At 34.0% G+C, this 14330-nt stretch overlaps 3 protein-coding genes across 3 annotated transcripts; all 3 read right to left on the minus strand.

Moving 5' to 3' along the window:
• Window positions 1-7: 7 nt before the first annotated feature.
• Window positions 8-4403, minus strand: DFA_02844 (uncharacterized protein; the record flags this gene model as incomplete). Its single annotated transcript, XM_004362395.1, has 9 exons — window positions 8-1677; window positions 1740-2390; window positions 2455-2829; window positions 3116-3195; window positions 3539-3588; window positions 3682-3868; window positions 4000-4042; window positions 4090-4320; window positions 4385-4403. 9 exons carry the CDS (start codon window positions 4401-4403, stop codon window positions 8-10), a joined length of 3306 nt encoding a protein of 1101 aa, XP_004362452.1.
• Window positions 4404-4862: 459 nt separating this feature from the next.
• On the minus strand, window positions 4863-8535 carry DFA_02845 (uncharacterized protein; the record flags this gene model as incomplete). Its single annotated transcript, XM_004362396.1, has 5 exons — window positions 4863-5017; window positions 5094-6504; window positions 6569-6989; window positions 7013-7807; window positions 7835-8535. The coding sequence occupies 5 exons, from the start codon at window positions 8533-8535 to the stop codon at window positions 4863-4865; spliced, it is 3483 nt and encodes a 1160-aa protein (XP_004362453.1).
• A 379-nt stretch (window positions 8536-8914) lies between these two features.
• On the minus strand, window positions 8915-14115 carry DFA_02846 (mucin 2 precursor; the record flags this gene model as incomplete). Its single annotated transcript, XM_004362397.1, has 4 exons — window positions 8915-10966; window positions 11031-11807; window positions 11890-12606; window positions 12694-14115. 4 exons carry the CDS (start codon window positions 14113-14115, stop codon window positions 8915-8917), a joined length of 4968 nt encoding a protein of 1655 aa, XP_004362454.1.
• Window positions 14116-14330: the final 215 nt, after the last annotated feature.

Consider the following 14330-nt stretch of genomic DNA (forward strand, 5'->3'; position numbering starts at 1 on the left):
TTTCATATTATTTTGTTTTTGTTTTTAATTGTTTTGAAACAATGATTGTAACCAATATAATAGATATTACTACAAATGATAGACATACTGTAATGGTGATGATCTTCCATTTTGAAAATGACTTTTCATCACTGTCACATTGACTATCTATAATATTAAAATCATCACCAACAATGAGTGCGTTGAATGATGGATCTAGTTCAACTGATCCACTGAATTGTGGGATATTGAATACTGTTAAAAGGTTGTATCCTTGGTTGTCGATTTGTTGAGAGGAGAAGAGTGTATCATCGTTTGGAAGAATAGTAACTCTTGATGAAATGATTGTGTTATTGTCAATAATCATTCTACTTGCTATTTTACAGTTGAGTAGTGATCTTCCAACTTGAACTCTAGTCCATACAATTTGATCACCTGGTGATACTTCACTTTTAACTTTCATCACTCCACAACTGTCATATTCAACAGAATCTGATTTCGAGTGGAATATGACTTGAAGTGTGTTGATTGGTGATGACCATACCCAATCAATGATTTTAACAGTGTACTTGATTGAATTTGGTGATACTTGAATATCTTCTCCCAAAAATGAAATGGTGTTGGTATCAATGTATTGATTAACTCTGATATGCAATTGAGTGTGTGGATTATGATATATTGTTCCAATAAATATTGATTCACCAACAGTTGATGTCTCATTCTTATTCCCTTGTATCCAAGTTACATTATCCATCGATATGGTCTTGGTGATTGAATTGTCTTGGTCAATTTCTCTTATGTATTGAATTCCAGTTGTAAAATTGACAACAATACCAGCATTAGTTTGATTGGTTGATAGAGTTGTTGTACCATTATTCCAAACAGTTGTGTTATAGAGTTGGTCGGGTGTGACTAATGAACAATCCAAATATGATTCATAACCAACATCACATTTACAACTACCAAAAATACGATTACATACTCCATGTCCTGAACAATTATGAAGACATTCCTTGGATGGTTGGGATACTACTACCATCTTTGATGTAACCATTTCAGCGACTCTGATTGTTACATTGTAATCCGCTCCAATACGTGATCCAGAAGTTGAATCATCTAATAAACAAGTAAATTGTCTAAAACCACTTCCAATAAACTGAGGTGATTTACATTGACTTCCATTGATCGACACCAAAACATATGATTGATCTTGACCAAAATGATTACCATTGATTGTAACAAGTGAACGGTATCCAGGTATAATATTGGTAACATTATCAATGATTGGTGCATCACTTGTATAAAATGTAATCAATGGTGTGTAATAGTTTACATTTTCAATATTGGATGACAATGTTCTATCAAAAATATTATAAATAATATTATTTGATTGTGTCATATTTGAAGTAACAGTAGTATTATAATACAATGGAGATATTGTTCCTTTGAATGGACCATTATTTCTTGTAAAACTACCATTGTTACTGTTGAATGATACACCTTGCCAAAATCTAAATGTTTCATATCCAGTTAAATTCAAAGATTGACTAAAACATTGATACATTTCTTGTGATTCAATTGCACCAATATATGGAGCATTGGGAGTTGCACCCATTGTTACATTGTCAATCATTAATTGTTCTACTCTTGAATATTCTCCTCCAAATAGAATGGTTGAATGGAATCTATTGTCACAGACTATTGAAAAAAGGGTTGGATTAGAATTGGGTTTAAATATATATTTTTTTAAATATACATACAAATATGAGGTTTATAGGTTTGAGTATAAACAGAGTCAACCGAAATTGAAATTGGAAGAAGTTTCGTGTCTCCAAGAGATGACTTGAGTTGACAAATAATTTGAGTTGATGATGCAAACATAATATTACATGGTATGTCAGATGTTGAAACATTTGCAGCTACTTGATTATTCGTGTTATCACCAAAGTTATCACCAATCAATGTAATCGATCCATTAGCAGTGAATGATGGATAGACAGCTTTAATAAATGGTGGATATGGTTGCCATGCATAGTGTGTTGAGTTGACTCCACTATCATCTTGAACAATTACATTATGAAATCCAGATAGAGGTGGAACCGTACAAGTGACTGATGTTGCTTGTTTTGATGTTATATGACATGATTTCGAGAGTTGTTTGGTTGGATTGAAAAATGTAATATTGATTGTTTGTATGTTGAATTGTGTTAGATTGTTGATTGTTATTGATCCTCCATTTGTACCAATTGATGGAATATATACCTCTGAAATTAATTCTAATTCACATATAAAGATTGGGACATCAAAACCATTATCATGATTGAAATTCCCTTTTGGTCCTCTAATGTAAATATATTGATCAACTCCAACGTTAACTAAAGATGGTTCACCTGCTTCAAATGGACAATATCCTTTAATAAAACAAAAGTTTGAACAATTAATTTTTTAAAGAGTAGATCTACCAATTTAACATACCCCAACATTGACCAGTATACATATTAAATAATGGTTGATTTGTTTGTGGGCCAGTTGAATAGGTATAGTTTCCACTGCCACCAATATCTCTACCAGATACCCTTACTATGGGCCAACTGGTTTTAATAAAATCCCATTCTTGATATGAATCAACTGAGACAAGATATGATTTAAATGTACTGCTTCCGAAACCCAACCCTTCACAATGAATTATGGCGTCTGTGACTGAATTAAGACCAAAATCTAATTGTATTATTCTGTATCCATTACCATTTCCTCCTTTTGAAGTTGGCCAAACTTTAACACCTGTGATAGGATCATATTGACCATGAATAGGATGAATATAAAACAATAAAAGTACTAACACAGCTACTACTATTACTATTAATTGTGACATTGTGAAATAATATTTATCTATTATCTTTTTTTTTTTTTGAAACCTTTTAATTAAACATAATATTATATTATAAACTCCTCAGTAGTGGTTAGCCTGAGTGAATGCACTGAGCTCGTGATGATCAGAGGTGGTTTAGTTCGAAACCACTACCAATTCGAGAGGATGTGATTGTTTTTAATTTGCCCCCTCTAATCATCTCTCTCTGGCATTCCTCTATATGTGTTGTTGTGGTGGTTGAGGATACAAATCTGTTATTATTGTTACTATTATTATTATTATTATTATTATTATCACTATTCTGGTTGATTGTATATTTTTGAATGCTAATTCTACAGGTATAATCACTACTCTATGAACATTGTGTATAGGTTAACATTTTACATTGGGTTGTTGTTAACAATTGAGCTAAATAATTCGTTGCTGATGATATCGATTAGTAATTAGTTGTTGTTTTATTATTAACAGTTATTATCTGTGAACTTTCTCTCTCTCTCTTTATCGAATGACCATAGTTTGATTTTTTTCCTTTGTCAAAGTTTTATTTTATTTTATTTTGTTGTTGGGTGTTGTTTGAAAAAAGCCAGTTTTAGATTATTAAAGCTCCTATTTAATCTCTTTGTACATTTCAATTGTATTGTTCTCTTTGAAACAATAATAGATCGTGATTACTACAAATGATAGACATACTGCAATGGTAATGATCTTCCATTATTCATATGACCTTTCACATTGACTATCTATAATATTAAAATCATCACCTGAACTAGAACTAGTATCATTTGTCAATAATGAACAATCCAAATATGATTCATAACCAGCATCACATTTACAACTACCAAATACTCGAATATTCGATTACATATTCCATGTCCTGAACAATTATTTGTACATTCTTTTGCAATAGATATTAATTTAGACCCAACCATTTCAGCAACTCTAATTGTAAAATTGTAATCTTGGTATTCTAGAGTTGAGAGTGTAGTTGAATCATGAATCAAACAAGTAATTTGTTTAAAACTATTTCCAAAAAACTGAGGCGATTTACATTGTTTTCAAAAATCGATAACTTCTATAATCAAGGGAAAGAAGGGTTGTATCAGAATTGTATAATATTATTTTAAATGACAATGTTTTTTTTAAATATATACATACAAATATGAGGTTTATAGGTTTGAGTATAAACAGAGTCAACTGAAATTGAAATCGGAAGGAGTTTGTTGGTATAGTTAGCCATATACGAATTTTCTGATAAAGATCGTCTTCAAAGGAGTTTAAAAGGAAATCCCATTCTTGCTTTGAATCAAATGTGACAAGATATGATTTAAATGTACTACTTGCATATCCTGCACATTGATTCATTACATTAGTGATGACTATCGAAGAGGAATTTGATATTAATTTGTATCCATGACCATTTCCTCCACTTAAAGTTGGCCAAATAACTACACCAGTGACAGGTTGATATTGACCTTGAAAGGTATAGATTTAACTTTTTGTAAATCTCCATCGAATAATATGGCTTTGATTGAAAACCTGTACAAGTTTGATTCATTTCAATCCTTGGAATAGACTAAATTACCTAGCCCCAGTCTGCCATGCAAAAAATGGGGTTGCTAAATTTAGTATGGGTGATACCCCCTGCCTTTTAGACAGGATTAGGGGTGAACCATTGACAAATAAAAGCTTTATTGTTAGGTTAGGGATTTTGTCGATTGGTTGATTTTAACCATCAAATACAACCAACCTCGATGATACCTATAGTATTTTTAAAAGTTGGCGAGGGTATGATGAATGGGAAGAAGGAAGGAAGGCATTGGTGGGTGGGATGACTTTTTAACAGAATTGGATCGATCACCCAATTACATTGATTGATTCCTTTATCCCTTTCCTTTACTTTATCTATCTTTTAAAAGATATTATTAAATAAAATAAATAATAAATTACAAATAGTTATATATACATGGGTGGGTTGATGAATTTCTACAAATTGTAATATGATTCATTGAACCATTTATTCTTTTTGTCTTGGATGAGATTGGCCAATTGCTTTGAGTTTCTCCAATTCAGCCAAGTGAACCAATTTAGCTGCTTGAGCGGCTTGAGCTTTCAATACTTGCTTTTCTGCTCTTTTTTGCTTTTGCTTTTCACTTTGATGACGATTATAACCTATAATAATAATTAAATAAATAATTATTAATTAATTAGTTATTCCTTGTTTTGGTATAATTTTGTAGAGACATACATTTTTTACATTTAGTACTTGCAAACTTTCCACTACTCCAATAAAATTCAACACCTTGTAGATCATTTGGATCAGACTTCCACCATTCCAAATGTTGTGGATCTGAACATGTCTTTTTAACATTGGGAGTTGGAGGAGGAGTATTTGAAGATGAAGGAGGTGTGCTTGATGTTGATGTTGTAGAAGTAATACTATCATTTCCATTTTCATTCATTTGTTGATCATTATTTTGATTATTATTATTAAAACTATCACTATCACTTTGAGTATCACTATCATCTTCAAAATCTTCATCATCATCATCTTCAATAATATTATCTTGATCTTGATCTTGATCTTGATCTTGATCTTGATCTTGATCTTGATCTTGATCTTGATCTTGATCTTGTTCTTGTTCATCTTCATCATCTGGATAATTAATCTCTTCGAGTAACTTTTTCTTGTAATGACAAGCTGTACATATGTCCAACATATTTCTACCATCTCTAAAGAGTAGGATGGAGATGTTTTCATGACTCTTTCCCCACCATTCAAAATGGTCAGGGTTGATACAATTCTTGACAGAGGTAACATCAATTTGATCCAACTCTATTCTTTTTCTTTTTTGTACAATTTCGTCGCCGTTTTCGTCGTCCTCTTGATCTTGCTCGGCATCTGCTGCAGCATTGGCAGCAGCAGCCCGTTTGGCAAGAGCCTTTTCCACAAGCACCCGCATTGCTTCTTTTCGACGAAGGTTTTTCGCCTTTTTTCGTTCGTTTTGTGCGCCACTATAGCAGACCTTGCATTTAAGCGAGTATCTTCCGTTACGCAAGTAATAGCTCGTCAGAGGAATAGCATCGTTATTTCCCACACGACTAAAGTGAGTCACGTCAATGCACACTCGCAGCTGTTTGGGATCGATCTGGTTGACGGGATGATCGGCATTATTGTCTGGGTTGTTGAGTTTGGCACGACGACAATAACACAACTTGCAAGAGTTGCGGTAGCAATTACCAATCAAATAAAACATCGAGATGGGGAGATTCTCTGCCTTGGTTCCCCACCACTCTTTGTGCAATGGAAATGTACATGTACGTATAGTACTAACCAGACCTGGTTGAGATGGTGGTATGCTCGATATTCCACCTATATTATTATTATTATTATTATTGTTGGCATGTCCCGTCTTTTGCTTTTTACGAATATTATTATTATCATTATTATCATTATCATTATTGTCATCCAATTGTTCTCCCATTTCGTAGTCACCTTCAATACCCTGTTCCTCCTCAATATCTATTTCATTTAATTTGATCCAATTGAGTGTTGCAGCTTCAGCAGCTGCTGCAGCAGCTTCAGCTTTTTGAATTCTTTTCGCTTTTTGTCTTCTTTTTTGTAATTCAGTATAACATTTTTTACATTTTCCAGATATCTAAAATAAATTAATTAATCAATATCTTATCTTCTTTTGAGTTTCTTCTTCTTCTTCTTCTTACCAATTTTTCATTTCTAATATAAAAGTCAGAGATTGGTAAATCCTTGTGACTAGTACCCCACCAAACATTGTGACGATCATTTATACAACTCTTGAATTTAATGTCGATTAAATTCATTATTTCCGGATTGACAGGGAGAGGTGGTCTTCCTGTACGTCGACTATCATGAGGTGGTATAGGTCCTTCTACCTCTAGTTGATATAGACCCTCTGACTGACGGACTGATACTACATCATCTTGATCTTGATCTTGATCATCATCATCATCATCAATATCTTCATCTTCATCTTCATCTTCTACTTCTTCTTCTTCTTGTTCCAATTTTAATTTCTCTTTCTCTTTCTTTTTCTCTTTCTCTTTCTTTTTCTCTATCTTTTTTCTTTCTTTTCCTCTTTTTCTCTCTCTTTCTTTTCTTTCTTTTCTTTTTTTATCGCTTGTTTTAACTCTTTTTCTTTCTTTTCTCTCTCCTTTTTTTCTTTTTCTCTCTCTTGTTTTTCTTTCTTTTCGGCTTCTGTTTTGGTCTTGTCTTTGGTGTTGTTGGTTTTGGTTTGTTCTTTTCTTTCCTTTCTTTCTCCTGTCAGCGGTGTTGCTAGTACCGTGAAATACCCCCTTTTCCTTTGGTTCTGTATTTCAATATAACATCGTTTGCAACGTTGCTTGGTATCATAAAACTCTGTCACTGATATCAGTGCAGATGATTTCCACCATTTTTCATGGTATGCTTCAGTACATCTTTTGGTAGGTCCAACAATATCAGTTGGAGGTGGATATATAGTAGAAGTTGATGTAGTTGATGTCGTAGAAGTAGTGGCTATCTCCAGAGTGCGAGTGGGAGCAGGAATAACTTGAACTTTGCTAACCCTTTTCTTTTCATGAACATGATCCTTTTCATCACTACTACTACTCTTGTTATGATGATGAGTAGTTCGTTTATCGGTAAGATTAACAAATTGATCAGTGTACAATTGATTCGGTTTGATTGTTCTAGTTGATGTTTTTCTTGTAGACATTGATGGAGGTGGAGGTGGTGGTAGTGCGAGCGCAGCTTGTTGATGATGGTGATGTTTCTTTTCTACTTTAGTTTCAATCACTTCTATAACTTCTGGTTCTTCTTCATAATCATCATCATAATCATCGTCTGTATCTTGACTATATTCATCATCTAGATCTCCCATGTCATCGTCTTCAAAGTCATAATCTTCGTAATAAATTTCACCGTCATCATCATCATCATCATCACTGTAATCATCGTCTCGATAAACATACTTGTTCTTCTTTACTTCTACTTGTTGTTGTTGTTGTTGTTGTTGTTGTTGTTGTTTCTTTTGAGGTGGAGGTGAAACAACCAATGATGGTTTGTTGTTGTTGTTGTTGTTGTTGTTGTTGATGTTGATTTGCAAATGATTATTTGTATTTGTTTTGGAAAATGACAATGAAGAAACATTATTTGCAGTGTCGTGTGAAAAGAGGTATGAAGATGTCGGTCTTGATAAATGTGAAGAAGGTGATGTCGATAAAGTCGATGATGATGTAGATGTTGTAGATGATAATGATGGTAATACATGTTGACGATTCGTAGTCGTACTACTAGCTGAAGAAGTAGTACCACTTTCATACGATGATGATGATGAAGATATAGTTGAAGAGGTAGTAGTTGGAGCAATAAACGTTGCAGCTGCTAATGGTGAAGATAATGTAGATGATGTAGATGGTGCAGACAATGTTGATGATGTTGATGATGACTGTCCGGACAAAAAAGGATTAGATAAACCAAATGGTCTTCTCATCATCATACTTCCACCACCAAAAGGGTCTCTTTTAAAAGGTGTATTTCCATTATTATTAATTGTATTATTATTTGTATTATTATTTGTATTATTATTAATATCACTACTATTATTATTATTATTACTATTATTATTATTACTATTAATAATATTTGTATTTGTATTTTTTATGAATTGCATTTCTCTAGAGTGATTGATGTTTTGTTTTGTTTTGTTTGGTTTGGTTTGATTTAAACACAACAACCACAACTAAAAACAACAATCTGGATAAAAGATATTGTTGTCTCTCCCTTTCTCTATCTCTCTATTTATTCTCTCTCTTTAATCCTTTACTTAATGGTTATGATGTTAATAGTTTGGGAAACAACGATTTCTTTGTTTTTTGTTGTGTGAGGAAAAAAAAAAAAAAAAGTGAAAATCCTCATCAAAAAAATGTTTTTTTCTTTGACCAAAAAAGAAAATTGTATTATTTACAAAATTATAATATATTTATTTGTTTGTACTGATTAAAATTATGAGATTTGAATCAGAGTTGTGTTGTGCGATGATCAATCATTAATTATTGTTTTGAAGAAACTGGTTCAGATTGATTTGATTGTTGTGGTTGTTGTGGGGTTGCTACTGGAGTGATTGGAGTAGCTGGAGCTGTAGTTGTTAGTGGAGTTGCTACTGGAGCTGTGGTTGTTATTGGAGTGGCTACTGGAGCTAATGGAGCTGGAATTGGTGGTGGGGTTGGAGCTGTTGTAGGTATTGTTGGAATTGTCATTACTATCGGAGCTGTAGTTACTACTGGAGCTGTAGTTGTTGGTGGAGTAGCTACTGGAGCTGGAGTTGTTGTTGGTGGAGTAGCTACTGGAGCTGGAGCTGTTGTAGGTGTTGTAATTGGAATTGTCATTACTATTGGAGCTGTTGTTGGTGGATTTGGTGTTGCTGGAGCGGTAGTTGTTGTTGTTGTTGTTGTTTGAGTAGCTACTGGTGTTGTAGGTGTTGTAATTGGAGTTGTCATTACTATTGGAATTGTCATTACTATTGGAGCTGTTGTTGGTGGATGTAGTGTGCTGGGAGCGTAGTTTGTTGCTGGAGTAGCTACTGGAGCTGGAGCTGTAGTTGTTGTTGAAGTAGCGACTGGAGCTGTTGTTGTTGGTGGAGTAGCTACTGGAGCTGTTGTAGGTGTTGTAATTGGAGTTGTCATTACTATCGGAGCTGTAGTTACTACTGGAGCTGTAGTCACTACTGGAGCTGTAGTTGGTGAAATTGCGACTGGAGTTGCTGGAGCCATTGCAGGTGTTGTAGTTGTTGGAGTAGCTACTGGAGCTGGAGCTGTAGGGGTTGCTGGAGTTGTAGGTGTTATTGGTGTTGCTGGAGCGGTAGTTGTTGGAGTAGCTACTGGAGCTGGAGCTGTAGTTGGTGAAGTAGCAACTGGAGCTGTTGTTGTTGGTGGAGTAGCTACTGGAGTTGCTGGAGCCATTGCAGGTGTTATTGGAGTGGCTGAAGCTGTTGTAGGTGTTGTTGTTGTTGGAGTTGCTTTTGAAGTTTTAGTCGTTTTACTTGATCGTGGAGTTTTAGTCGTTGTAGCTTGATTATTATTTACACTTGGATTGGAAGTAGAAGTGGAAGTGTTTTTTTTTTCTGTTTTTTCTGTTTTTTTGTTGGTGTTGTTGTTGGTGTCATCGGTGGCACTGCCATTTGGTTTGTAAAATGGGTTGTTTGGAGTATTGCTACTTTGCAATAGAAGAGTATTTTGTTGAATTTCACGTTTCTTTTTTCTTCTTTGTGTTTGCTCATCCAAATAGCAAACTTTGCAACGACTGGTTGGTGCCTTTCCAGTAAAAGTGTAAAACTCTGACAATGGCAGGTTGAGGGGACTGGTACCTGTGAGTTCAAGATGTGTCTCGTTACAACAAGTCTTGGTTCCATTCATAGGGTCGATCGTTGCCTTTGATATCAACCTAGGTTTAGGTGGATTCACAAAGTTTCTCTTTTTTCTATCCTTTTTAGGTGTATACTTTTGTTTTTTCTTTACTGGTGGTGTATATACTGGAACTCTATTATCTCCTGTAGATGTTGTAGAGGTTGTAGATGTAGGAGCAACAGAAGGTTGTAGAGGAGGAGTATTTGGAACTGAAAGTTGAGCAGGTGAAGAAGATGATGATTGTAGTTGGGGAGTAACTGAAGCTGAAGAAGAAGAATGTAGAGCAGGTGAAGAACCAAGAATGGTAGAAGCAGTGGAAACTGACCCATGAGGGGCAATTCCAGTGACACCTGATACTCTAGTATAAGAAGAAGAAGAAGAAAAAGATTCATCTTCAATATCAGTATCATCATCATCATCATCGTCATCTTCATCTTGATCAAGATCTGACAATTCATCATCATCAAAATCTTCATAATCATCTGGATAAAAATCATCTTCATCAAAACTATTCATGCTGTCCATATCCATATCCATGTCCATACCATCCATATCATTATCTAAATCCATATTATCTTGGGTATCATCACCACTATTACTATTAATACTATTACTATCACCATTGATCTTTTGATTTCTCAAAGTTTCTGATCTCTTTTTATATTTTTCATTTTGAGTTTTATGATAACAACGTGTACACTAAAAAAAGGTAATTGTTAAAAATACAAATAAATATTATTTGTTATTATTTTGAATTACATACTTTAGATGAAACATATTGACCTTTACGAGTATCAAAATCTGAAAGAGCCATATCTTTTGGAGATGTACCCCACCAATCTTGATGATTTGATTCCGAGCAAGACTTTGTAACCAAAAAATCGACATTTTTAAGAATCTTGCTGTCATTGTGGTCGCTGGCATTGGTGGCATCGATGGAATTGTCAACGTGAACCGAGTGATACTTTCTCTTGTGAAAGTAACATTTCTGACAGATGGTTCTGGATTTGGAGGAACCCCATGGGAACTCTGTGAGAGCAAGTCCATATGGTTTGGTTCCCCACCACTCTTCATGTTTAATATTGGTGCATACCTTTGTGTTTGGATTATGTGGATCAACATTGATTGGTGAACTAATATTATGTTTGTGTGTTGGATCATTAATATAACGTGGATACATTAATGTATCATCAGTAACATCTTGTTGTTGTTGTGGTGTAGTTGTTGATGATGTTGATGATGATGTTGTCTGTTGATCTTGATCCATCAATAATTCATTGTCGGTCGCACCAACCTCCTTTCTTGCAATTCTAGCCTTTTTTCTTTGGAATTGATAGAAAGAATAACATTTTCGACATGTTAGAGAGTACCGTCCATTTCGAAGATAAAACTGTTTCAATGGTAGATTGTCGGGACTGGTACCCCATCGTTCGCTATGTTTGGTATCTGTACATGATTTGGTAAGGTTTGGATCAATATGATTGATTGGATGATCCATATTATTATCTGGATTATTTAATTTATTTCTTCGACAGAAACACTAAAAATAAAAATAAAAAAGAAGAATAGAAACATTATTATTAATTATTATTATTATTCTTTTTTTTTTGTTTTTTTTATACCTTTTTACAAATCTTTCTAAAACAATTTCCAATTAAATAAAACTCTGTTAGGACGAGATCAGTTGGTTTGTAACCCCACCATTCTTGATGATTTGGATGATTACAATCCAATGTTTGACCTTTGATATTTTCGAGTTTACGTGAATCACTTTTAATCTTTTTCCTTTTCATCTCTGGTGTTGTAGACACTGAATCAGATGAAGAGAATGGTAATGGTGGAACAGATGAAACCAGAGGTGGACTAGTAGTAGTCGGACTAGTATTATTTGGAGTAGTCAATAAAGATGAATTGATTGTGGTAGTAGTAGTAGTTGGAGTGGTTGGAGAGGTTGGAGTGGTGGTGGTCACCACCGAACCATTTTGATTATTATCATCAAGATCATCAATCTTTCTTTTTCCAATGACTAGTGGATAGGAATTTGAAATTCTTTGACCTCCAATATGTTTTTCTCTTTCGATATAGTCATCGAAACACTTTATACACTTTTTCGAATAGCTGGTGCCAGAGTTATAAAACTCGGTCAGTGGAACTTGATCCGATGGAGTACCACAAATCTTGGTATGAATAGGACATGCACAACCCTTGATTTGTTTTTCCAAATTGATCGTTGTGGCAAAATGGTTCAGCGGATCATCCTTGTGTGATATAGTCTCGGTATTTATCTTTCTCTTTTGATTTTGATCATCAATATGACATATTTTACATTTTGATAATGGCTAAACAAATAAATAAAAAGGAAAAGGAAATTTAAATTAATATACATTAATTATTAAATATTATTATTAATTATATTATTTACATACTTTTCCTCTACTCATATAAAAATCAGACCAAGGTATACCATCTGGAGAAGTATTACATAACAATTGATGACGAGGATGTAAACATGTTTTAGTAGGGTTGACTGGATCTACAGATGCTGCAGTTGTTCTTGTTTTCTTTGGCTTTTTCTCTTTTTGTGCATAGGCTACAAATTCTACTGAACCTCCATCTGGAAAGGGTTGAAGTTGTTGAGGTTGTTGTTGTTGTTGTTGTTGTTGTTGAGGTTGTTGTTCTTGTTGAATTTGTTGAATAAGTTGTTGTTCAAGTGCTTCTAATTCTCTTATTTTGCGTTCTTGTTGCATCAACACTAAAGTTTGTAATTGTAATTCTTTTTGTTGTTGCTCGTGTAATTGTCTTTGTTGTTGTAATTTTAATTGTAATTGTTGATATTGTTCTTGTAGTGATGATCCTGTTGTTGTTGTTGTTGTTGTCGCTGTTGAGCCGACTATGCTAGCAGCTGAAGAAGAAGAAGAGGAAGAAGGTATATGACCATTCTGGGGGATATTCGTTGCAGTTGAATAAAATACAATTGGAGGAAGAGATGGAGATGGAAGTTGAGGAGGAGGAGAAAGAGGTGATGATTTTACTTTAGTTTGTATATGTGAAGGTTGAGGAGGTTGAGGAGGAGGAGATGATATCTTCGTTGATGTCGGTGAAGGTGAAGATGGAGATGTATGTACTGTTGCAGTAGTAGTAGTAGTCGTAGTAGTAGAAGATGCTGTTGAATAAAGTATAGTCGGAGGAGGAGATGATAATTTAGTTGATGTCGGTGCTGCAGCTGCAGCTTTCGGTGATGCTGTATTAGGTGTTGAATAAAGTATAATAGGTTGTGATGGAGATGAAGATACTGACGACGAAGGAGAAGGATGTTGTTTACCTTTATTTTGAAGTGCAGCTATATATTTTGCACCATACTCTCCATCAGAATCATCATCCGACGAGTAATATTCGTTTGTGTTGGTGGGACTATTGTCAAAATGCAAATCGTCTTTTCCAACCCCACCACCACCACCCCTTTTAGATATTCTACTACTGCTATTACTAGTTGTATCGTCGTTATTATTACTATTATTATTATTATTATTATTATTATCATATCTATTTAAAGATTGATTATTTGTGCTGTTTAAGTTATTTAAATGACTCTTTATTAAAGATGATGATGGTGATGAAGATGATAGATAGGGATTGCTTTTATTACCAATACCACTATTACTAATCATAAATCTACTAAAGAATGGTGAAATGATGGCTGAACCACTTCCACTACCACCACCACCAACAGCCGATGATGATGATGAAGATGGTAGTTTCCTTTTAATAGCATTATAATTATTATTGTTATTATTATTATTATTATTATTGGAGGAGGAGGAGGTGTGATGACGATCTTTATTTGTCATTGTATATAAATAAATATTCTTTACTCTGTCTTTTCTTTTTTTTTTTTTTTTTTTTCTGTGTGTTAATAATATCTTTTAATATGGTGGGTGTGACTAACTAACTAAACTAATAAACTAAACTTCTCTCTTTTTTTAGACTACCTTCAAAGATTGATCATGTTGTCCTATTGATATATACAAGTTAGAGAGTTTGAGAGAGAAAGAGTTATAGTGAT

This window comes from Cavenderia fasciculata (genome assembly GCF_000203815.1).
Source record: "Cavenderia fasciculata unplaced genomic scaffold Scf_Dfasci-G-b-205a01.r1-3, whole genome shotgun sequence".
NCBI lineage: Eukaryota > Evosea > Eumycetozoa > Acytosteliales > Cavenderiaceae > Cavenderia > Cavenderia fasciculata.